General features: G+C 44.4%; 1 protein-coding gene across 4 annotated transcripts in view; it reads right to left on the minus strand.

The window, feature by feature from the left end:
- The window catches only part of LOC123376726 (complement factor H-like), a 116,092-nt gene extending 95,764 nt beyond the window's left edge, over window positions 1–20,328 (minus strand). For 3 of the 4 annotated variants that reach the window (XM_045028975.1, XM_045028973.1, XM_045028972.1), the window contains exons 1-5: window positions 20,147–20,328; window positions 11,808–11,984; window positions 6,341–6,529; window positions 4,234–4,416; window positions 3,889–4,101 (exon numbers count right to left, since the gene is read on the minus strand). In XM_045028975.1, coding sequence (XP_044884910.1) covers window positions 3,889–4,101; window positions 4,234–4,416; window positions 6,341–6,529; window positions 11,808–11,984; window positions 20,147–20,309 — 925 coding nt within the window. In that variant the 5' untranslated portion in view covers window positions 20,310–20,328. The remainder of the gene's footprint in view (window positions 1–3,888; window positions 4,102–4,233; window positions 4,417–6,340; window positions 6,530–11,807; window positions 11,985–20,146) is intronic. The other variant, XM_045028974.1, reaches the window with a different exon arrangement.
- Between the last annotated feature and the right edge of the window lie 5,605 nt (window positions 20,329–25,933).

The following is a 25,933-nucleotide window of genomic DNA, read 5'->3' on the forward strand; positions in this document are numbered from 1 at the left end:
ATTAAATGTCATCCTATTACTATTACTCCAGTTTACAATGTCATCCAGATCTTCCTGTATGATATCCCGGTCCTTCTCTGTGTTAGCAATACCTTCCAGCTTTGTGTCATCCACAAACTTTATTAGCACATTCCCACTTTTTGTGCCAAGGTCAGTAATAAAAAGATTAAATAAGATTGGTCCCAAAACTGATCCCTGAGGAACTCCACTAGTAACCTCCTTCCAGCCTGACACTTTACCTTTCAGTACGACCCGTTGTAGTCTCTCCTTTAACCAGTTCCTTATCCACCTTTCAATTTTCATATTGATCCCCATCTTTTCCAAATTTAACTAATAATTCCCCATGTGGAACTGTATCAAATGCCTTACTGAAATCAAGGTAAATTAGATCCACTACATTTCCTTTGTCTAAACAATCTGTTACCTTCTCAAAGAAGGAGATCAGGTTGGTTTGGCATGATCTACCTTTTGTAAAACCATGTTGTATTTTGTCCCAATTACCATTGACCTCAATGTCCTTAACTACTTTCTCCTTCAAAAATTTTTCCAAGACCTTACATACTACAGATGTCAAACTAACAGGCCTACAGTTACTCAGATCATTTTTTTCCCCTTTCTTAAAAATAGGAACTATGTTAGCAATTCTCCAGTAGTATGGTACAACCCCTGAGTTTACTGATTCATTAAAAATTCTTGCTAATGGGCTTGCAATTTCATGTGCCAGTTCCTTTAATATTCTCGGATGAAGATTATCTGGGCCCTCCGATTTTGTACCATTAAACTGTTCGAGTTTGGCTTTTACCTCGGATGTGGAAATATCTACCTCCATATCCTCTGTCCCATTTGTCATCCTACTATTATCCCTAAGCGCCTCATTCGCCTCATTGAAGACTGAGGCAAAGTATTTATTTAGATATTGGGCCATGCCTAGATTATCCTTAACCTCCATTCCATCCTCAGTGTTTAGCAGTCCCACTTCTTCTTTCTTTGTTTTCTTCTTATTTATATGGCTATAGAACCTTTTACTATTAGTTTTAATTCCCTTTGCAAGGTCCATCTCTACATGGCTTTTGGCCTTTCTCACTTTATCCCTACATGTTCTGACCTCAATAAGGTAGCTTTCCTTGCTAATCCCTCCCATCTTCCACTCCTTGTAGGCTTTCTGCTTTTTCTTAATCACCTCTCTGAGATGCTTGCTCATCCAGCTTGGTCTACAACTCCTGCCTATGATTTTTGTCCCCTTTCTTGGGATGCAAGCTTCTGATAGTTTCTGCAGCTTTGACCTGAAGTAATTCCAGGCCTCCTCCGCCTTTAGATCCACAAGTTCTTCAGTCCAATCCACTTCCCTAACTAATTTCCTTAATTCTTTAAAGTTAGGCCTTTTGAAATAAAAAACCCTAGTCCCCGATCTATTTTTGTTTTTCCTTCCATCTAGTTTGAACTGAATTAGCTCATGATCACTCAAACCAAGGTTGTCCCCTACAACGATTTCTTCTATGAGGTCCTCAATACTCACCAAAACCAAATCTAAAATGACATCCCCTCTTGTTGGTTCTTTAACTACCTGGTGAAGAAATCCATCAGCTATCACATCCAGAAAAATCTGAGCCCTATTATTATTACTAGCACTTGTCCTCCAGTCTATATCTGGGAAGTTAAAGTCTCCCATAATCACACAATTCCCATTAGTGTTTACTTCATTAAAAACATTAAAGAGGTCTCTATCCATATCCAAATCAGATCCCGGTGGTCTGTAGCACACGCCAAGCACTATCTCAGGGGAGGCTCTAGTAGCTTTCTTTCCCAATGTGATTTTTGCCCAGACAGACTCTGTCTTATCCATTCCATCACTTCTTATTTCTTTACAGTTAACCTCATCATTGAGGCACCCCAGGTACTGGTAAGCTCATGATGTCTCGTGTGGCCTGCAGGGCCTCTGGTGTCGACGGCATCCTGACGGCAGGAAAGGCACTCGCGGACGGTACCAGGCTGCTCCACTCAACACGAGCCAGAGACCTTGGGCCCGGGAGGGAAGGGGCTTGGGGAAATCGAGGGCTGCCCAGCACGGGACCAGCCTCACCCCTCTCTTTCTCTCAGCACGACTGCGACATGGATGTCTTCCCCTGCTTCTTGGAAAGGGAGCAGTGCCAGCTAGTGGAGAGGACCTCGCTATGCACTGAGGGACGTGGTGCCGGGCGCCCCCAGTCCGGTCGGCGTGCCGGAGTTGGGGCCAGCGCCGATTCCATCAGGAGAGCGCAAAGCCCGATGTCCCTCTCCTTCTTAGTCCGTGGCTTGAATGACCTTCAGATCTTGCAGTGTTCACTCACGTGAGTCTCTCCCAAGCAGCGGAGACAGTCAGCATGCGGATCACTTCTTGGCATAGAACGGCCACAGGAGTCGCAGGACTTGAAACCTGGGGCACGGGGAATGCCCCGATCCCACTTCAACAACTGAAACTATTAACAAAACTAAACTAATGGTACCACTAGGGTCAACTAGAAAGGCTGCAGCAAAGCTGGAGCAGAAGTTCCGACTACCTTCACTGGCAGCAAGAAGGAACTGAGGGTGGGGGGAGCACGCAGCTCCCCTTATAGCGCAATATAGAGGCGCCACTCCAGGGGTCGCAGCGTTGCTCCCCCGGCACGGGTACTGCTAAGGGAAAAACTTCCGACACCGGTGCACGTGGTGAGCACGCACACTTACTGTGGAATACACGTAAGCAATCACTCGAAGAAGAACCCTGGACATTATTCATTTATTTGCAGTAAGATGCAAAAAAAAAAAAGGGGGAAGGATTGATGGGAAAAAATAACATTAAATATACTGAAGTTCAAATTTTGTGGGGAAAACATTAAAATGAAAATTGCTCTATTTTAAAACTTGCAAAATGATAAAACTATCAGATGTCAACACTTTTCACAAAATTGTTTCTCCATTTTTCAATCCAGCTCTGGTAAATATGCTGTCTCAGGACTGGTAGCTTAGAAATTTAAAGGACATTGTGTTATCCTGTAGTTACAAACTGTTACACCCAGCAGTTGACCATAGCATCAGAGGCAGCTTATCCTTTTGTGGAGCCCTGGGCCAGAGCAAGTGGGCCCCACCCCTTCCACCTGCAGTCACCCCCATCCAACCAGGTGCTCCTGCCAGGGAGCAAGGTCAGGGCGCAGGGGCTTGCCCAGCTCTGCCCACCCAGTGCTCCTGCCAGAGACCAGGGGTGGGGCACGGGGACTCCCCCCACAGGCAGGAGCGCTGGGTGGACAGAGCGGAACGGGCTACAGGGGTGCCCATTTTTCCAGGGCCCCCCAATTGTCCAGGGCCCCTGGGCATGGGCCCCATTGGCCCAGTGACTAATCCACCACTGCAAACCATCTGTACACTGCTCCCACTCCCAGCACTTTCATACCCGATACCGACAAACCAAGCTCCAGGCACAAACTCAGTTTTCCCATTATAGACCTCAGTTCTGTTATCAAAAGAGGGCTGAGATGCTCCCAACACTGTGTTTCTGAGAAGGCATCTGAGTACTGCCATTAAATACTCCGTGAATAGATTCAGTAACATCTGAAATAGCCTTAGATATGCCTAGTAACAGACAGTAACTCATTTACATTTTTACAATTGTTGTATGACAAATAAATGCCACTTGGTTATTAAATTAATTCGAGGGGCCAGAGTGGACCAGGGAGAATCTGCCTCACGGTGTCTATTAGCCCCTGAAAAGTAATTAGCTTAACACAAGTCCAGTCTGGAAGGCTTTCCCTGCTGCACTGTAGTGATGAGAGCAAAGAAGCAGCTCTTTCCCGTTCACTTATTCCTATCATTGCAGAGTGCCCTCTATAGAAAGCAGGATATTTGAGATACCCACTAGAGCCCATCTCCACCTACCTTTGCATTCCGGATAGACAATTGGATTTCCATTGCATTGCACCATAAAAGTAGATTGAGATAAATTAGTTGCAAGTACATATCCTGGTTTGCAGCGAAGCTCAAGAAAATCACCACGTTTTAGGTACACCCATTGCGATATGTTCTCATTTGGTCTCCCATTCAGCTCTACCATCTGGTTTTCCATTTCTTCCACTGAGATAGCACATGGCTCTAAAACAAGAAAAAGGTGTGGTTGTCTTGGTAACCCCTCAAGTAAGCACTTGTGTTTACACAAGTGATGAGTCTGAGTCAGTGAATTTCTACATAAATCTCAAAGCCTAAGAAAGCAGTATTTTTTTTTACCTAAACAAAGTGGTGCTTTTGTCCAATTCCCATTGTCACAAAAAGATCTGTTCTGTCCTTCCATTGCATAAAATTGTTGGCATTTGAATTCTACAAAGGAGCCAGATGTGTATCCTTTTTCCAAGAAAGTAGTTATGTCTCCATTCTCAATAGTAGGTGGACGGCTACAGTTTTTTCCTGTTTCTAAAGGGAAAAAATGACAATTATAATAATCTTATGCAAAAATGGTTATGATGTAATTGTTTGGCTTTCATACTGCACATGTAAAATGGCTCCTTGTCCAATGTTAGGGAAACCACTTGTAAAAACCTCATGTGGCTAAGGTAGGCACAATGACCAAAATACTATGGGCCTCATCCTCAGCTGGTGTAGATTAGGGTTACTTCGCCTGAACACAATGGGGCTATGTCAGTTTACACCAGCTGAAGATGGGGCTCTGAATTTCTTGGGTTTTATTCACTTAATTCAGATACTAATTTTTACAAGCAAAGTATTTAATTGTATATCTTGTATTTTGTATGTACCTTTCTCTTTCACACTCTCGATTATACATATTTGTATTACATACAAAACACCATCAAAATCTATGTTAAAAGATTATTAAGATTACAAAGTGAAGCATTCAAAATATGTATATGGATTACACTGAAGTCTTTAATCACCTGATCACACCCTATTTTTCCTGCAGGACCTCTGCCTCATTCAGTGCACAGGCTGGCCAGTGCTCACTGAATGAGATAACTATTCAATATTACTTTTCATCCTCACCTTTCTATGTACAGCCCATTGCCTTATTGGTCACATTACTCACAAATGCCAAAGGCAGGAGGAAGGCCATCCCAAACAAGTGATGCTAAATGTGACGCTGCACAGTGTTTTCAGTTGTTAGAAGCAGATCCAGGGAGATGGGTAAGTGGGCAAATGGCAGGGGATGCTGTCAAAAAACCTTCTCATTTACCATCTAATCCGCTTACTGAAGGAGAAATTCATCCCTGCACAGAAGACCAGCACAAGGTCTATGCACCATTTATGCCCTACCTTGTGATGGCCCTCTGAACAGCAATTAATTCACCCTGAATGAGGCAGGAGCCCTGTGGAAAATACATAATACCATCATGTAAGAGATGCCTACAGAGGGTGGTGCAGTGCCTCATGAGTGATTATGTCTAATGGAAAGGGCAGGTGTCACAGTCCAGAACACTATATGCACCTACTTGACTGCACACAAGAAATCAAATTGAAGGGTTAAAATCCATGTGCATTTCATATAACAATCTGGTATATGGATTGTGCCAGCTTTTTTTCAGACCCAAAGTCCAGAGTTTGGTCAAGAGACCAGAGGCCTAGCAAATAGTGATTAGCTAAGAGAAAGCTGTGTAAACAGATAATCTTGTTTTGCTAAAATAGGCCTGGTCAGCAAATTGCCAGGCGTTGGAGCTAAGAACTAAATAATTGTGTCTTATTCAAAGTTGCAAATTGAACAAAGGATCTCTGTTCTTATTGTGTCAGTCTCTTCTGTAGGGAACGTTCTTCCCACAGATCTAACCTTGAATTTATGAAAATTGGCACGTTAGTATAAGATATGGCATCTTTTCACCTCCCTTCCCAGGGACCAATGCCTGCCTTAAGATATGAAGGGGACAATCTTTATTGCCATTTCTTTGCTTTAACCCCTAGGAATGTACCTGTCGGACAATCAAAGGAGTTGCTTCATTCCTATGGACCCCAAATCAGAATTCAACATATATGTTTTATACTAATAACATTTCATCAAAGTATTAATTAAATGTTAACTTGCTAACTTGAGACCATGGGCGGAGACACTATGTAATCTTTTAACCATTGGTTAATGTGCTATCTTGTCTTGCTGCAAAACCTATCCCGGGGTGTGGAACTGCCTACCCCGTCATTTTTCCCCGTCCATGGAAAATCTACAGATTCTATTGTAATCAATTGATTGACAGTGTCTCTGAGCCTAACAAGCAAAGTGACACTCCGCCAGCGCTGTGTGTAATAAACTCCTATGCTTGACCTCTACACAGTGTGGATTTATGTCCTTCAAAATAAAACTGAGAAACTGAATTATCAAAATATAATGCAGATTTACCAGAGATACATGAAGGCAAGTCCATGTGCCCATTAACACACTTCCTGACTGAAGGGATTGTGAGGATATATCCTTCACTGCACATAAATTCCAGTGTGTGCTCACTCTGAATCAATTGTGCATGTCTTCGCCTATTGGACAGAAGCAGATTTTTGGTCTCCAGTTGCTGTTTTGTAAGACTACACGGTGCTAAGGAAAAAACAGAAAAAATGAAAATGATAGAGCCTGATTCTTCAGTGTCCTGCATCTTGTGCAGCCATTTACCTGGTCTATCGCTAGTGACTGCAAAACATGGCCATTCAGTTTTGTACGCTCTCTCTCTCTGTAAAGTGCTTTGTAAGATGCAAGACAGTGGAGGATCAGACCCATAATCTTCATCAATATATAGATTAAAATGTATTTCTAACAACAACTATAAAATTCACATTGCTGACAAGGAAAAAAGAGGTATTTCTAAATGTTATATTATATATATATATATATAATGCAGTGCTGCCAAGGAAATAAGCCCTAAAAGAGAGTAATCCCTAAAGAGGAGAAACTGATGATGTATGTTTATTGGCCAAAGTCTATTCTATCTGCAAATGACAAGCAAGAGCCTGCTCCTGCAGACCGGACGCATGCACGAGATCCCACTGAGACCGATGAGACTACTTACATTCTGAGCACTTTTGTGAATAAGAATTGCAAGAGTGCATCTAAGGCCTGCTCTTGCTGCTGGTGAAGTCAGTGGGAACAAGACTGGTATAGACTTTGTAAGCAAGCACATTTGTTCCTCCATACTGTAGCTGGTATTGTCCAGGACTTGCTGAAATTAGCCATTTCTTGATGGAAAGGCCTCAGCCCTCCACTTCCTAAACTACTAAAAGGTGCATCAATTATGTGGAATGAAAAGAGGCACTAAAAAGTTGTCAGATAGAAATAGAAGTTCTAAAATCCTACATCATGCACACAATTTATATACAGACTTGGACATGAAAAGGGCTATATCTGTTGGAGGTGGGTAGGAGTTCACAAGTTCTCAGGATGGAGGACAGCCCTGCCGAACCCGGTGTCTTCCCTGGTCTGGGAGACGATCACATAATGCGAAGTGAACGTGTGAACCGAACACTACGTGGCAGCCCTAAAAATGTCCTGGATGGGAACGTGGGTCATGAAGGCAGCCAACTAGCCGTGGGGCATGGGGGGACACCCAGCAGCTCATAACAGGAACGGATGCCCAATGTGATCCAATTGGAAATCAGCTGGGTGGAAATCAGCTGGCCCCTCACACACTGAGCCGAGGCAACGGACAGTTGCAAGGACTTTCTGAATGACTTAGTCTGCTCGAGATAGAAAGCCAGATGCCGCTGCACATTGAGCATGTGGAGACGGCGCTCCTCACTGGATGCGTGGGGTTTGGGGCAGATGACCGGTAGAAAAATGTCCTGACCCATGTGGTAGGCGGACACCACCTTCAGGAAGAACGCGGGGTGTGGGCAGAGCTGGACCTTGTCCTTATAAAAGACCATGTACGGCGGCTTGGAGGTCAGGGCCCTGAGCTCTGAGACTCGCCTGGCTGATGTGATTGCAATCAGGAAGGCCACCTTCCACGAGAGGTTAGACCAGGAGCACCTGGCCAGTGGTTCTAACGGGAGCCCCATGAGACAAGCCAACACCAGGTTCAGGTCCACTGTGGGACCGGGGGTCTAGAATATGAAAAAAGACGGCCCAAACCCTTAAGGAATCAGCCAGTCATAGCATGGGAAAATACTGTGTGCCCTTGCACCAGCAGATGGAAGGCTGATATGGCTGCCAGGTGCACTCTGATCGACGAGGGCACCAGGCCCTGGGTCCTCAGGTGGAGGAAGTAATCCAGGATAAGCTGGATCGGGGCAGTCACTGGGGAGATGCTCTGGTCCGCCGCCCACCTAGAAAACTGGGACCATTTCGCCAAATAAGCACAGTGAGTGGAAGGCCGTCTACTTTCGAGGAGGATGCGCTGAACCTGGTCCAAGCATGTCCTTTCCTCTCCACCAAACCACTGAGCAGCCACGCCATGAGGTGAAGAGCCGCTAGGTTGGGGTGGAGGAGGCGGCCCTGGTCCTGAGAGAGCAGATCCAGGTGGAGCGGCAACGGGCCTGGAGCTACCGCCAGGTCTGTGAGGGTCCTGTAACAATGCTGCCTGGGCCACACCGGGGCAATCAGGAGGACCCGGGCCTTGTCTGACTTTATCTTCTCCAGGACCCTGCTGATTAGTGGGAATGGGGGAAAGGCATAGAGAAGCCAGTCTGACCAGGACAGGAGAAAGGCATTGGAGATAGTGCCCCTCCCCAGGCTCCCCTTGGAGCTGAACCGGGGGCAATGCTAGTTCTGCCAAGTCGCGAATAGGTCCACCTGGGGATTTCCCCACCTTCGGAAGAGCCGGTGGGCCACCTCCCGGTGGAGGGACCACTCGTGTTGCAAAGAAAAGTCCCTGCTCAAGTGATCCGCACTCTCGTTCTGGGCACCCAGTAGGTGGAAGGCCTTCAGGTGGATGCATGGGCTATACAGAAGTCCCACAGCCTGAGAGCTTTGCAGCAGAGGGCAGAGGATTGAGCTCTGCTTTTCCTGTTGATATAGAAGATCAAGGTCGTGTTGTCCGTGAGGACTCTGACTACCTTGCCCTCTAGGTGCAAGTGGAAGGCCATACACGCTAGCAGCGCAGCCCTGAGCTCCTTGATGTTTTTATGTAGGATCAGGCCTTGAGCCGACCACAGACCTTGGGTCTGAAAATTCCCCACATGGTCCCCCCAATCCAGGTCTGACGCATTGGACAACAGCTCCAACGATGGGGCCCTGTCCCTGAACAGGACCCCTTGGAGCATGTTGTTTGGGGTGGACCACCACTGTAGGGAGGCGATCACAAAGTCCGGCATGGTGAGGACCTTGTCCATCCTGTCCGTGGCCTGGGAAAACTTCGAGGCCAACCAGAGCTGGAGGGGCCTCATCCTGAATCTGGTGTGACAGACCACATACGTGCATGCCGACATGAGAGAGGCCCTGGCTGATTCTGCGTCCAGGAGCGCCCCGATAAACTCTATGCGTATGAATGGGAATAACGTGGACTTGGTGTTGTTTACCAACAGGCCCAAGGCAGTGCATGTGGAAAGGAGGAGCACCACGTGATCCCTCACCAGCGACCGGGAGGTGCCCTTGACAAGCCAATCATCCAGATAGGGGAATATCTGGACCCCCAACCATCCGAGGTAAGCCGCTACCACCAACATGCATTTTGTAAACACCCTGGGGGCAGTGGACAGACCAAATGGGAGGACCATGAACTGGTAATGATTCTGTCCCACCACGAAAAGGAGGAAGCATCTGTGCCCCTTGAATATGTGGATGTGGAAGTACCCGTCCTGTAGATTGAGGGCAGAGTACTAGTCCCCAGGATCCAGGGAGGGGATGATGGAGGCCAGGGAGACCATGCGGAACTTGAGCTTCACCATGTGCTGGTTCAGGCCTCAGAGGTCCAGGATGGGCCTGAGCCCCCCTTGGGCCTTTAGGATAAGGAAATAACCGAAGTAATACCCCTTGCCCATGAACTCCTCAGGCACCGCCTCTATCACTCCTAGTCCTAGGAGCCCGCCCACCTTCTGTCCTCTGTCCCAGATTTCCCACAGTGCCACTGCAAAGAGGGAGTCTTCTTGGCTCTCTTGGAATACCCTGTGGATGGGGAGTGGGGCTGACTGGTTGATGGTACCAGAGGGTCACCGCGTACCGATGCTGTGGTGCCGGGTACTGGTTCGGAGCAGCATGCCGGGGTTGAGGTCAGCGCCGACTCCATTAGGATGGCCTAATGTTCCTTTCTCAAACGACTTGCAGATCTTGCACCTTTCACTGATATGAGTTTCTCCCAAGCAGCACAAACATTCTGCGTGCGGGTCACTCCTTCGCAAGACCCCGGGGTGGGCTCACTGACTACCTAAACTAACTAAACAGCTAACTAACTACAGGTACTAACGTTGAATGAACGAACAGTTCTGGGGACAAGCTATAGCAAAGCTGGAGCAGAGCAGTTCCGACGCACCTTCACTGGCAGCAAGAAGGAACTGAGGGGGGTGCGGAGCATGCAGCTCCCCTTATAGCGAACCAGGCAGGCGCCACTCCAGGGGCTGTGGGGGGCGCTACCCACTACGGGTACTGCTAGGGGAAAAACTTCCAGCACTGGTGCACATGGTGAGCACGCACACCTATTGTGGAATACACATGAGCAATCGCTCCAAGAATAACCCAGATACACATCCGTCTGGTTTGTATATAACTTTGTCTAAGTCAAGGAGCCAGGATTTCAATTACCTGAGGTTCTGACAAGCAGTATAATCTTAGAGTATCCCCTAAAAGGATGAGAAGCCCCTGTACAATAGCAAGTAGTTCTAGGATACTTTGCTTTTAATAAGACTCCCCCTTATACAGTTTAAGTAAAAATATCACATACATTCAGTGTCCTGAACATTACAGTGCTAAACTAGCAGGGTATCAGCTAATTTGTTTAGTAAACTACATTAAAAGGACATCAACCCACACCCTGTCTCTAATTGCAACAACTAATATAGAATTCATGAACTTTCTAATAGAATTTTGGAATTTTAATCACTTCCATGCCTATCACAATAATGCATATGTAAAAAATAAACAATAGTGCATTGGACCTTTGCAGGTATGTTGAATATTTCACTTCTTTACACACCGTAGCTGTAGTATGTATATAGTGCACATTCCCAGGTTTATCTAGGCATATCCTGTTAGAACATCCCCCTCACTCAGTGGCTTTTTCCTTGCTTTCAGGGGAGGACTTATAGCAGTGAAGCAGGCCAGGATAAATGGAGAGATGCACCTCTCTGTACCCCTCTCCAAGGTACAGCCTTAGGGGGTCCATCAGCTCCTATGAGGTCACTGAAATGAGGATCTTGATTAATATTATTTGCCAATTTCTCCTAATGTTGCAGCTCTCTTCTCTTTCTTATGATGATACAATGGTGTTTCATCTCCATATTCTTTGTTATGGATATTTTTACACCATGCCTCCAGTAGTCAGGTCCTGTGTCATTGCTCTCATTTAGGGTTAACAACAAAAATCTTGGAATTTGATAAAATGGAGAAAATTCTCTCTTCTGTAATATAAATAAATAAATTTAGATGTTCTGTTGTCTTATTATAAAAGAGAACCACCTAATTCAAATTTCATATTTGAAACTATTTGGTGATCTGCAGAGATCTCATTAATGGAAACTCCTAGGGACCAGATATGGCTTGAGCCATAAACGAGATAGTTGGATCCAAAGATCAAGTGTGGTCCATCGGAGACATGAATCAGCTCTGAATTCTGATACCACTTTCCCTGTCCCCCATAGTTGAAGAGTGTTTGAATTCATTGGTTTGATTTGGGTCCATCTCTACTAAAGAACCAGCCTGTGGGAAAGAACAAAGAAGCAGTTCCTCTTACCCAAACACTGTGGTGCAGGTGTCCAGGTTTTTCCACTGCATGTGATCCATTCAGTTCCCATCAGGCTGTATGCAGGATTGCACTTGTATTGCACTTTGTCACCTTCCCTATACTCCAATTTGTCATCACTAACAATCCCCCCAAAATCAATAGCAGGCGGCTCTTCACATGCTGGAGCTGCAATAGATGCACAGACATTATTGTTGTTGTTTGATGTAGGGAAATGTTCCAAGATCATTTGGCTTAGTAATAACACCTTACAGGTGGCTTTCACAATTCATTTATTTTAATAATTTATAATTCATCTATCAACATGGTACCTAGGAACACTACTGCACAAACACACACAACGCTCAGTCACTGCAATAACCTGACAGAAAAGAGGAGAGAGATGCTTTACATTAGACTAAGGTTTGGCTGCACTAATGAGCCTTGCACCATGCACTGAACATCAGCAACACAGAACTGACTCATCACCACAGGGAGCGAGCACAACAGTTGTGGACCCTCCATATGCAAGAATGTCCTGCCTCCAGTCCCCAAGAGTGCACTTCAAGGGACTGTCTGCAGCAGTGCCTCAGCTGATCTGAATTGTCACAATGGTGCATAAGGACTGAAGGAGCCTCCAATGTGTCACACCATGTATGGTTTTATAGACTAAAACCAACATCTGGAACTGATCACTATACAGCAAATATATATATAGCAGAAAGAGGTGGTCTAGAGACAGGCAACTATGATGAGGAGCATGGAAAGAGCCAGAAAATTGAGACCATGAAGAATTTATTAATACGCTGCATGGTCCTGCTCCAAAGAAGACCTTTGTTCCGACCCACAACAGTATTCTCTGAAATGGGTAAAAGCTCCTTTGCAATTCTTCCATAAACATCCTTGTAATATGGAGAAAAAATGGATTGTGGATTACAGATATAACCAATGGAGTTAATGTTGGGTTACAGACAAAAGTAGATGAGCAGGAGATGAATTGAGTCTCATATGTATAACAGGGCTGGGGTGGAAAGCAGCATACAACAATAAATATGGAGGTCTCACTGCATTATATAATGTGGGCTCCAATATTTACCCCTCTTTAATCCCACTTGATGATCTGGTCCTAGTTTACCAACTAAATTGATACATGCTGTCCTTTCTTCTGTAGGGTGGATTACACAGTGCCTTAAAGTTGGATGGGCTCCTTTACCAAAGTGTTTCCATGAGTAATTTAATGGTTGAAGAACTCTCTACCTTTGTCATATTGGACCTTTCTTCCTGGCCATCAGATGAGCATTGTGCTCATGTATGGGACAAAGTTTGAGGTTCATATGGGGAAATTTACGTAACTGAGAGATCCTAGGATTATGTCTGGATCTTTCTTTAATTGTTTCTTCTTACTTTGACAAGTCACAATCTATTGTTTGGGAAGGTGTCAGTATCATAAATAATAGAACTTACTGCCAGTGTCTGATTTTATTTAAATCCTAAGGACATAAATTTTATGTAAAGCACTAGAGTTTCAGAACTCTTTCTACTGACTGTGTTGTTGCCTTAGGTATCTTGGGTTTCTTCCTATGGTCCCTTTTCTCCATCCTACAGAAGAAAGGAACGTACATTCAGATAATAAAGTACTAAAGCTGAAGTGAGAACTAATGAGTGAGTATTCAGAATTTATCAAATGGAATTTTTCTTGCATGTACTTTGTAATATTATACATTTTAAACTTTTCTTTTGAAGTGAGACCCTGTGGCTACCCACATCTAGAAAATGGAGCATTAACTATTATGAATACTACAAAGAATGAGCCTTTCCAGCACGGTTAGGTGTATCAATGTACTACAGATGTCTTGATGGTTACATATCTAAAAGCAAGGACAGGTGGAATCTAATCAACTGTACTAAAGAGGGCTGGGATCCAATGCCAAAATGCCTTAGTAAGTAAATGTATATTTGCCTTAATTTCTTAAATGTCTTAGTGTACTATATATACTAATAATTACATAAAGCAGCAGCAGCATTGGCAGGAACAAGGATTGGGGTGGGGTGGGGTGGGATGCGGTGAGGTGGGGTGGAGGAAGGGCAGGGTGTTACAACACTGCTCTACTCTGGTACCTACACTTCTCTGCCAAAGTTGTCATCCAGGAGCATGAGCGTCTCTTTAAAAAGACTCCTCCTCATACCTGGAGCAGCAGAATTAGAAGGAACCAGGGCTGGGGACAGACCTTACGTAGACAGGTTGAGGGATTTGGAGAGGGGTTGTTTTTTTTTTCCCTCTCCTTTTCCTTTCTCCTCAGTGCTGGACCCTCAACCAGCATTTCCATCCCTGAAACAAAGGGATGGGGCTGAGGTTGGATTTGATATTCTCTGAGAGAAAGAGTTGCAGAGAGGAGCTCAGGTCTGGTAGGTTTAGAATGATCAATCATAACCTGCGTAGGTAGAGACCCATGGGAAGGGATATGGTAGGCTGAGAAATCTTCTTAACAGGAGTAGAGGCTCTTTAGTGCTTGGGGATATTCAGTTGTAAGGGTAGGAAAAAAAGTCTCACAGAAAGGTGAAATGACTTCCAAAGTTCACACAACAAGTCAGTGGCAGAGTCAGGAGTAAAACCCAGGTCTCCTGATTCCCATGCCTGTGTCCTATCCATTAGACCAGTGTTTCTCAGCCAGAGGGTTGTGACCTCCAAGAGAGGTCACAAAAAATCACCATAGGGGTTGTGTGATGTTGAAAATGACACAATCTAAAGCAAAGGAAGTCTTGCTTCCACAATTCCCGCACACCCTCACCCTTCAAGGTCACGTATTCTCTATCAACATCTTGAAACCACACATAAATAATGTATATAGGCTGGGTACCTGGAAGATTGCTTCTGGGATGGATACTAATTGCAAGGCTGGGGAGGCAGAAAGAGCCAAAGAGCTTTCTCAGGCTAGTTTTCATAAAGCTAGAGCCTTACTACATGAAGTGGAAAGCTTTGATTTCCAGTTGGAGAAACCTGTGACCTAACCCAAGTTTTCTCAGTCTGCTACTCAGAGTGTTTCATGGAGCACCTATAAATGTCTTACAGTCTGGCCAGCCCTGTTCCCTGGCCCTTCAGAGAGTCTCCAGCCCTGTTTCCATCACCACTCATCACAGCCTGATCCCAGACCCATGCCAGTTCTTGCTCGCCTCCTTCTGCAGCCTTGCACCTCAGCTACCTCAGTATATGTCCTAATTCTAGGTCTGAGTCCAGTCCCAAGTCAGCCCTTCTCCTGCGATACCGTCCTGCCAAATCTACATTAGCTCTTCCACTGTTAATCACTGAGGTAGAGTGATTTTTGAGCATACGAACTATTCTGTCTTACAGCTAGAAATGACAGAAATATCATATGTTTTTTTCTTACTTTTGCTTTTAGAAAAAGACTCATTTTTTGAGGCCTGGATGTTTGAAAAGTTTTTTTTTCTACATTTAAAAAACTACCTGAAAATCCCCCTTAGATTAATTATAAAGTTGCTGTCAGGAATCACTACTGCCTGTGAAAACTTAGAAGAGAGGAGTGGGTCACAACAATACTTATAATTAGATTCTGTCTGAATGAAATAGTGTCATGAGTATGCACAGTACTTTACAGGGCTCAAACAAGGACAAGATCCCTTCTCCAAAGAGTTTACAGTCAAATTCAGACCATCACAATGCACAAGATAGCAGTTCTAGTACCAGGACAGTAGACTCAGAGACATTGGTGGTTAAAATGATATAGAAAGTGACAGGAGAAGAGGTGAATTCTAAGGAGGGGGTCTGAAGTAGAGGATCCTTTTTGCACAGAGTGGGTGGGTTTCCCACTGGGACTGTCTTATAGGAGGCACAAAACCACAAGAATCTCACTCTTCAATCACAATCACACCTTCCTGGCACTCATGACTCATGCAGGTGGGTGAGAAAGGGTTAAAAAATATTCAGGGGGTCAGAATTTTGGTCTTGAGGCTCGTTCTTTGCTTCCCAGCTCTAAGGGGCATGGTGGGCTGTGGAGTCAGCATGCTTAGCTCTTGGTTAGGATCTTGGCAGAAGGGAGCAACTTGTGTTTCTCTGTAGCAAATCTTCAGACTCAGAGTCAGGGCTTGGCTACACTTGAGAGTTACAGCGCTGGTGGTGGCTTTACAGCGCTGTAACTTACTCCCCATCCACACTGGCAAGGCACATACAGCGCTGTATCTCCCTGGCTACAGCGCTGGCCGTACTCCACCTCGACAAGAGGAATAAAGAGAACAGCGCTGCTCTTGCAGCGCTGGGGTGCCAGTGTAAACAGCGATTAATCTTACTACGCTGTAACTGACCTCCAGAACCTTCCCATAATGCTTTTTAAGTAAAGATAACACACTTTGGTTTTTTGTGATGCCTCTCTTTGTTTTGTTGTGAACTCGGGGCTCCCAGAGCTGCTTATCTAAAAAACAAACACAGCTACTGTTTGCTCGAGCAGAGGCAGGCAGGGGAATGAATGTCCACAGCTAGTGTTTGCTTGAGGAGAGAAGCAGCCCGGGGGGGTGGGGTCTGTTTTGGAGCAGCTGCTTATCTGGTCTGAAGGCTATTTGCATTTAGTGAATGAGAGAGGGGTGGGGGAAGGGGTCAAAACTTTTAAAATGATTGAAGGTTGGTGCTGTGTATCTTCAAGTCCTTAGAATTTGCAAGGCAGGGAGCTGACACAGTGTCAGCTCCAAAAATCTACTCTCTCTGTCTCCCCCACGCTCCCTGTCACACTCCACCCCACCCACCTCTTTTGGAAAGCATGTTGCTGCCACTTGAACACTGGGATAGCTGCCCATAATGCACCACTCCCAACAGCACTGCAAATGCTGCAAATGTGGCCACACTACAGCGCTGGTAGCAGTCAGTATAGCCACACTGCAGCGCTTTCCCTACTCAGCTGTACGAAGACAGCTTTAGTTCCCAGCGCTGTATAGCTGCAAGTGTAGCCAAACCCTCAGAGTCAGTGATAAGTGGGTGAATAATGACTTAGCATGAAGCCTTAGGAGCTTGGGATGAAATCCTGGTGCCATGGAAGTCAATGGCAAAACTCCTATTGACTTCTGTGTGGTCTGGTTTTCGCCCTTGGGTAACAGCTGATGAGTTGAGAATGGAATTGCTTCAAGAACAGTCAGAGGATACTGTAAAGAAAAAAATGCCCAGTTGCTAGAAAAGATGCCCAGTTCCTAGATGCACTTAACCTTTTTGTCTTTAGGAAAGTGTTCTGTCAGTCATTTGGAAGGTGGTAAATTTAAATATAACTATGGGGAAAATTGCAACAAAGTTGATGAAATTTCGTGTGTGTGTGTTCATGAATATAGTCCTGAAAATCTGCACACCAAAGTTATATGCACAAAAAACAACTGGTTGCCTTCTCCAAGATGCATCCATAACAGTAAGTAGCATTTATGTTCTACTGTGTTCCTGTTTAAAAACTCTAAACATGTTACTATCTTGGTCTGCCTAAGAAAAACACAAAAATACCAATTCTAGCAGAAGACTTGTTATGGCCATGTACCTTTCTGACATGAGCAACTGTGCAATCATGTTGTTGTGATATTTGCCCTTCCTCACTCAGTCTGTTCCTGCTGTTTGTCACCTCCACTGGTTGTGTCATATCTAGTAGTTAGATTGTAAACTCGTTGGAACAAGTATTAGGTATTTTCTCATCTTCTGTGAAGAGCCAGTTGTACTTTTGGGTGCAATAAATAACAGTAATAATTCTCAGCCTGCACCTGTTTCTCCTTATCCCCACTCCACTCCCCATCTCTGCTCCCTGTGCTCCTGCTCTCAGTTTTGGCTCCTGGCACAACAGTGGCCCTTAAAAGTCAGGAGGAGCAATTAGCAGGAAAGTCCTGCACAACACCTGCAGCTCTGGAGCATGTGCAGTGCAGACAGAATCTTGAGAGAATTTATCCGCCAAACACTAACAAGTCTCTACTGTGAAAACTGAGATTTTCCTATGCTTATAACTTGGCCAGATTTGGGAAGCATAGAAAAAGTCACATGCCTGACACCAGGTGGAAATCCCAGCCAAAGAACATGGGTGCTAGAGCTCCTTAACAAAACATTTGTAAGAATATGTTAACACACGCAAAACAAAATATTTCTTCCTCATTTCATTGTTATAAATGGCTGAAATATCTATTTTAACAGAAACTTTCCAAACAAAATTCAAACTGAGGATGACACTCAGCATAGACAATATCAGCCAGAATGATTTAAGTTTGACAAAGTTATAAGCAACTGAAAACTAGGTCTTATAATGGAAAGTGTTGGGTATCCTATTAACAGGTGTCACTACCTGAGCCATCTATAATCCAGCCAAATTGTGACATTTAGTGACTAGCCCGTGTCCAGGACATATACAATCTGATGGTCTGAGTTATTTTATTTCTCTCCCCTATAAGCTTTTCCTACCAGTCAGGAAGTGACGGCTTTAGAAATTACAGCATAACAGAAATTGGATTGCGGAGCCATCACTTCAACACACTTCACAACACCCAGAGGAACATGCTACAACCATCTGAACAGATAGTATAAGGCACACACTTCTCCTGTCTGATAGGATGCTAGAGCACACTTCTTGTGGCACATCTTGGAATAGGTAACCAGCCATTTTTTGTGCATTCCGTGGTCTTTTCCCTGTTGTCCGAATCAAAGTGAAATCTATAATTAGATTCTACTCTGATTATATCCTCTTTTCTGAACATTCTTTTCAAGGTGGTAGTTTTCATTATTTACTGCTAGAGGATCACATGCAATTACTAAACAAAAAGACAAACAAGTTTAACTGGAAACAGGACATTAGGCTGTAAATTCCCTTCAATTAACATTATTTATATCCATCTTTTTTTTCTAACTCCAAGGATTGCATTATAGAAGCATTTTCTGCATAAGACTGTCAAAGTGAGATCCCTGTGGACTTGATGAAGTCTATAGCTCTTCTCCTATCTTTGCTGCTGGGAGGATCTGCTTAGGGTAATTTTATTTTATTTTGTAGGTGGGGAGCAGGTAGTTGTTGTTATAAGTGTCATTCTGATTAGGACGGAAAAGCTTTATCAAAAAAGGAGAGTCTTGCAGCGAGATCAAAAGTTGGACAGATATTATTTGTCTAATCTCTTCTGGAAGTTCATCCCACAGCTGGAACACTTTCATCAAAAGTGCCTTATATCCTGCTCACACACACTCCTAGGCTGGTGATGGCATTATCCCAGAGCAGTGCAACAGTCTTGCCATGTCGTAAATGCAGATGGGATTTCCAGTGTAGCTGGGACCTGATCTACTACTGGCTTTGTGATCAAGATCAGGAGACCACCCCCAATATGTGGGTTCCGGGAGCAGAACCCTCCCTGCTCATTCCAGGTGGAAGGTCTACCCCTTGCTCTAAACAGATAGGCTGGTTTAATTGTGAGTACAGTAGACCCTGGCAGGATTAACCCTGAGGTCAGAAATGCTGAACATAATCCTTAGTAGTCAAATAAAACAATGGTCTTACAAGACTCCTTCATTGCTCAACCCTGATTTATCCACAGAGCAGGTCCCCTTTAAAAATTAGGTTTCAGGTGGATCCTCCTTTCCCACCAGTAAACATAAATAGCCCTTATCTAATCAGGAACCCCAAAGTCTCCTGGAAAGTCATCACTCCAAGACATATTTTACTATATGGCATTGTGGGAATGGAAAAAGCAGGTCTGGTGTCAGAAATCAAAATGCCCACTCACTCTATACACATATGTAAGGTTCCTGTCTCCATGGTATCTATAAATCAGGCCCACATGCCAGAGTGTTTTCTTCCATCCATATAACACTGAATCTGGGAGAGGCACAAAACACAATTTCTAAACAAACCAGAACACAATGAATATAATTACAATTCATATAGTGTGGCATAAATAAGAGATATATGAATACGAGTGAATTTCATCAGCTGTTCTGATAACAGAAGTAACACATACAGACATACTCAGCTTTTTCACTCTGAACGATGCTATATTTTGGGGGATGCACTCAGCCCTGTTTTAACAGGCAGAAACTCTAACAAGTGGAAATATTCTCTAGAACTACCCAAAAATGAGAGTCAATAACACAACTTCTGCCTTCAAAGATTTTCATTCACTCTGTTGTTAATGGCTGTCTCCTGTTTACTGTACATTCGATTGTTTTGTCCTTGTAAAGCGGGGTTGGGGATGTCTCCGTCAAATGACGTGAGCTCAAATTGTGTATTTGAGAGTTCACTGTAGCAGCACTTGATTATGTGCAGCATTGAACATATTTAATATCACCCCACACCAGGGAAGTGTTAAGTTAAAGTGTTGTTGAATATTTAGTTCCTTTTGCATCTTACCTTGTCCCTTAGAAGAGAAAGCCCAGAGTATCTGAATGATGATACAGCTCAGCAAACTCATTCTGAGGGCTGACCAATTAAATCCAGTACTTGTAATGGCTGGTGTTGAGTTCTGCGCTTCTCTGCATTCTGTCCTCAGCAACTGCTTTTGAAGACTGATCATGCATTCTACTCCCACTCAATACCTCTCTCTCTCTCTATTACCTCTCTTTCAACATCAAGATACCAGAGATAACATATGTAAACTCCAATGGGAATACTGTCCAATCTGTTTTTTTCCATTGCCCTCTTTGATTACATGGAATTTCTCCCCTCACAGTATGATGTCAAAGATATTTCTGCTGAGACAAACACAAGATATCAAATAATCAGGGTTCAGAGACATTCCTCATGTATAAATCTCTGATAAACACAGGTTGCTTAAAATATATTTTTGGTCTTCAGAAAGCTTCATTATGCAAAATGAGCAATTAATTCTTTACCACCAGGGTTTAAATACTACAATCTGCTCACCTAGGGGTTCATGCAGAGTTTCTGTGGGTCTGAAGAGACCTGGCATTTTGAAAGGCTGGAAAGGGAGTTCATGACTTATTCAAATGTTAAAAGAGAGATTTCCTGGCTTTGGGAACAGGGACGGCTCCAGGCACCAGCACGCCAAGCGCATGCCTGGGGCAGCAAGCCACGGGGGGCGCTCTGCCGGTCGCCGTGAGGGCGGCAGGCAAGTTGCCTTCGGCGGCATGCCTGCGGAGGGTCCATTGGTCCCGCGGCTTCAGCGGACCTCCTGCAGGCGTGCTGCCGAATCCGTGGGACCGGGGACCTCCCGTAGGCAAGCCGCCGAAGGCAGCCTGCCCGCCGTGCTTGTGGCGGCAAAATACTTAGAGCCGCCCCTGTTTGGGAAAAATGAGAACCATGTGTACAAGAAGTGTTTGGTGGAATTTTCAAAAAATTCCCATTTAGAAAAATAATTGATGTAACTACCAGTTTTTATAAACCATATTTCTTCAGAACCAGGAACTACATACAATCACTAAACTGATATTCCAACATGCCTGACTATTCCTTTTGGCACAAGCATTTCAAATAAATGTGGTATAGTGAAATACTTTGGTTGCTGAAGTTGCTCCAAACTAAAAACTTTTCATTTGAATTGAAATGCCCTCTTTGTTAAGATTTCCAATTTGCTGAAGTTTTTCAAAGTTCTTGGATTCCATTTGCCCTTACTGAAATGTTTTTTCCAGTTTTTCAGAACTGCCAGCCAACCCACCAAATCAGTTCTTCACCCAGCTCCAATTCAATCATGTCGGACTATTTCATCTGGCACATGCATTTCAAAAAAGCAATGCGACTCTCTGAAAGATTTCAGTCTGCAATGTAAGAAACCTTGATACTCATCCCAGTGCTGCCAGATTTGATCTTGTACAAACTCCCACTTACTTTACCTGCAAACAAGAAGAAGAGCAGTCGAGATGCACAGCAACATAAACAGGTGAAGTACAAGAGGAGACAAGCAGATAGGTTACCCAGATCAATGCCTCTTCCACAAGGCAACAGGGGATTTTTTGGTGTGGACACTCACTCAGGACTAGCCCAAACATGCACTGTTTACCATGTGCCAGTCTGAGTCCGAGCATTGTACTGTCTGGCCAAAAAACACTCGCTCCACAAAACTGAACTAAATAGCTAATATTTTGATGAATGCATTTTCAGAGATAGGTGCAGTAAACAAGCTGAGTACTGGGGGAGTTCAGGGATATGAGTTTTGTGTGGTCCCTCTCCATCATTTGTTCTGAACCAGTGCACACAAAAGCATTATAAGAACCTGCCATTTTAGAAAGCAGAGTCTTTTTCTGGGGGGCGGTGAATGTATCTTGGAAATCCTTAAACGAATTTACACCAAATTTGCTCCATATGCTCTAGTCCTACACCTGAAATGTCACAGCAATTTTCAAGGTAAACTCCCTATACTTGTTGATTTTAGAGAACTTCAAAAAATTGACCAAAAAGAGAAATTCTGATTCAGGCTTAGATAGGAGCTGCCCTATAAGCAATGTTCAGAAGCCACAGGTGATCTGAACTTTTTGGTGATTACCCTCAACGTTGCAAACACTCTCCCTTCTTCTCTATGACATTCCCTAGGATCTCCTGGATCCCAAAATATATTTCCTCTCTCTCTTGCTTTATGACAGACCCCCTTCTCTTGCACATTTTAACGGGACGACGACTCACCGCTGCAGCGCCTCCTGCTGGTGTCCCTCCCGGACCCCAGTGCCCCTTCTTTTGGGGTTCTGCCCCCTGCAGTACCCCTCAGTCTCACTGGGACTCCCCTCCCCGGGGAACCCCCAAACCCCTATCCCCACCTTGCCTCAGCCTTGGGCTACTGCCAGTCACCATCTAGCCCCCACTCACTGAGGCGGACTGCAGTATATTTGCCACTCGTCATTAGCAAGGAGGGTTTGGACCTGCTGCCTCTGCCTACCCTTGTACCTTCTCAGCCTTTAACAAGGCCTGCAGCCTGGAGGTTTTCCAGAATGGAGCTCCCCAGCCTCCCCTCCCCAGCCTCTGGCCTTTCCCCAGCCCTGCTCCACTTTAGGTACCCTGCTGAGCTCCCAGCAGCCAGGCCCATATCCCTCAACAGTGAGAGAGAGAGAGACTTCCCGAGCTCCAGCCTAGCAGCCCCTTTATAGGGCCAGCTGCAGCCTGACTAGGGCGTGGCCCAGCTGCAGCGGCTTCCCCAATCATCCCAGGCTAATGGTTCCCCACCACAGCCCTCCCACAGGGCTATTTTAAGCCCTTCAGGGCACGAGTGGGGTTACTGCCCCGCTACACACATACATCAATTTTTGATTAACAAGTTGCTGGGTCTCTCTCTCTCTCTGAAGGTGGCAGGATTTTCAGTATACACTTGTATGGGCCCCACTGTTTTCCCCTCCTCAAAAGGTAACAGGATGAGGTATAGCTGGGCTGGCAGGTGCAGGAGACAGAACAGTGATGGTATATCTATAGTAGAGTTTTTACCTCAAATCAATTGATTACCAGTTAACTAAAGCTAGTAAAAGTCTATAAAAGCTAGTCTGAACTCTCCTCAAACTTTTGTCCCAGAATACTAACATGATTTGACCTTGGCATTAGTCTAGGCATCATTACCTCTGGTTAACCACAAACCTTTGGGAAGTGTCCAAACCACCCTTTATGCTTGCATTAAGTCCTGGAGTAAATTGGCAGTAAAAAACTCTAGCGAAGCCAAGTCCTGAGACATACGTTTTGGCTGTGGAGGATAGCATTATGCAAGCACAAGTGTTTATCAAACATTGATCAGAAGTTCATTGGCCAAACAGACACTTTGAATTCTGGCGAGAAACAGCACTGAATGTGGTAAATCATGTTTTGAAGGCTAGAGAGAGAAAAATTGTCATCATGGAGGCCTCTTGGGTAACTTATCCTGGGGTTTTGAGTGGAGTTAACCACTCTTCCACCTAAGATGGGGCCAACCAATGATCCTGCTGGATGCGGCTATCCAGCGAGGAAAAAAACAGAGGCAAGACTATTTTTAGGGTACCTTTTCTAACCCCCTCCTCATGTGGGGTGAGCAGAGTGGATCCTAAAAAGGACTGCTCAGTCATTGGTGCAGATGCCAAGATGCTCAACCCACCTCAATCCTCGAGCAAGATGACTGTATCACAAACCCACCTCCTATGTGTCGGTGTATGACTAGGAACTTCTGGATTTCACTGTCCTGTTCCCATTGCCACTCGCTGATCGCCACCGTACTTTTCCCCAAGTCAAATGTTATTTTCCCAAAAACTGGAAGATGCCTGTGCGGGACTTATTTTAAAGTAGGGAGACTGGTGCACCACAGTCACCACACTACCCTTGACAGATAGAAGACTTGAAACCAATGGCATGGACACCATGACGATTGGAGACCCTCTATCTGCTGCAGCCTTCATCCACTTTCACAGCCATTGTAACATTACACAATAGTTTCACCTCCATTGTGCAGTTATCCTCCGTCTGCTCTGCTGTTAGGGGCTTCTTGGATCACACTTTGTCTGGAACCCCGCCTTTGACCACTCTGCCATCGGTGACCCAAAGGGAGTATATGACTCCAGGCAGCATTGCTCTCGGGGTCATTGACACGCAAGCCTCTCCACCACTGCAAGGTGGTGATCCATGGAGAGGACATTCTAGGTACACACATTGCAATAAGTTCTCATTTGCTCTCCCATTCAACTCTACCATCCGGTTTTCCAGTTCTTTCACTGACATAGCACATGGCTCTAAAAAAAGAAAAAGAAAAATATTGTTACATACTGCAGTTTACATGTTTATCCTACTGCACCACAGAATCTTGTGAAATGCAGTTCTGCAGAAAATGAGGAATTTAAACAGCATGTTATATAAGCAAAAGAGAATAGTGGTCTTGGTAAACCCCAGGTAAGCACACTGAAATTATGATTTACACAAGAGATGAACTGGGTCCAGTGAAACACTAAAAAGCTCTCAAGGCCTAAGAAAACATTATGAAGTTTTACCTAAACAAACTGGTGCTTTTGTCAGATTCCATTGTTGCAGAAAGATCTGTTCTGTCCTTTCCTTTTGGCATTTGAATTCCACAGAGGAGCCAGATGTGTATTCTTTTTCAGATAAAGTAGCTACATCTCCATTCTCAACAATAGGTGGATGGATACAATTTTTTCCTGTTTCTAAAGAAAAAATGACAATTATAATAATCTTAGGTAAAAAATGGTTCATTTTTGGCTTTTTATGACATATGAAAAATTCTCAGGCCTCCTTGTCTAGTGTTACTGAAGCCATGACAAGACACCCCATGTGCAGTGTATGTGCGTGTGTTAGAATTAGGCACAATATTAAGGGCGTAATTGGCCCCCGATTTGCTCACTAACATTATTCAACTACTACAGTTACAGTGGTCTAGTGTACCCCTGCACTCATTTGCTACACAATCTATTCTCATTCAGCCATAATCTGCTCATTGAGGGTTACAGTCACTCCAGTACTTCATGAATGCTTCTCCTCTGTATTGGATTATATTGTGTCATTTTGACAAATAAAGTATGCAGTATTTTGCAGAATTTTAAAATATCGTGCACACAATTTTTAATTTTTTGGTGCAGAATTTCCCCAGGAGTAATATCTATCTATGCACAATCAGTAAACAGAATATATATATAATTTTTTCTCCTTGTGCATCATTGTGACAACTGATGATCAGCTGCGAGCACTGTTTCAGATAGTCGCTTGATGTTGCACTTTTGATGGTTCGGAGGCAGGACATTCTTGGATGTGGCGAGGGTGTGTACAACTATGGTGACTCTACTCCCTGTGAGTGGTAAGTCAGTGCTCTGTTGCTGATGTTCAGTGAATGGTTGCAAGGTCTCATTCAATTCAGCCAAGTCTTTGTTTAATTGAAAGCACTTTTCTCCTTGTTCTTTTCTCCCCTTTTGCTGTCTGGTTATTTCAGTGAACTGAGGGAGTTACGTAGTAATGTTCCATGGTACCTGTGGTGTGGATAGATGAAGTATCAATTATTTAAAACAGATGAAGTTGTTGCAAAGTCACAATGTAAGGGCTATTCATTAGTACGCAGAATAAATTTTACATAAATTCTTAGCAATTTTCCCTACACCCAACAGTAAACAATTTACTGGTTCTGTGCAGCTATTTGCAGCTCTAGCATGTGAAAAGCCACTTGCTGTTGATTTTGGAGGGATTGGGTTTTAGTGGATTGAAGCCAAATCTGTGTATTGGGGAGGAGTGGACAAAGTG

Source organism: Mauremys mutica, chromosome 8 (genome assembly GCF_020497125.1).
Source record: "Mauremys mutica isolate MM-2020 ecotype Southern chromosome 8, ASM2049712v1, whole genome shotgun sequence".
Taxonomy (NCBI): Eukaryota; Metazoa; Chordata; order Testudines; family Geoemydidae; genus Mauremys; species Mauremys mutica.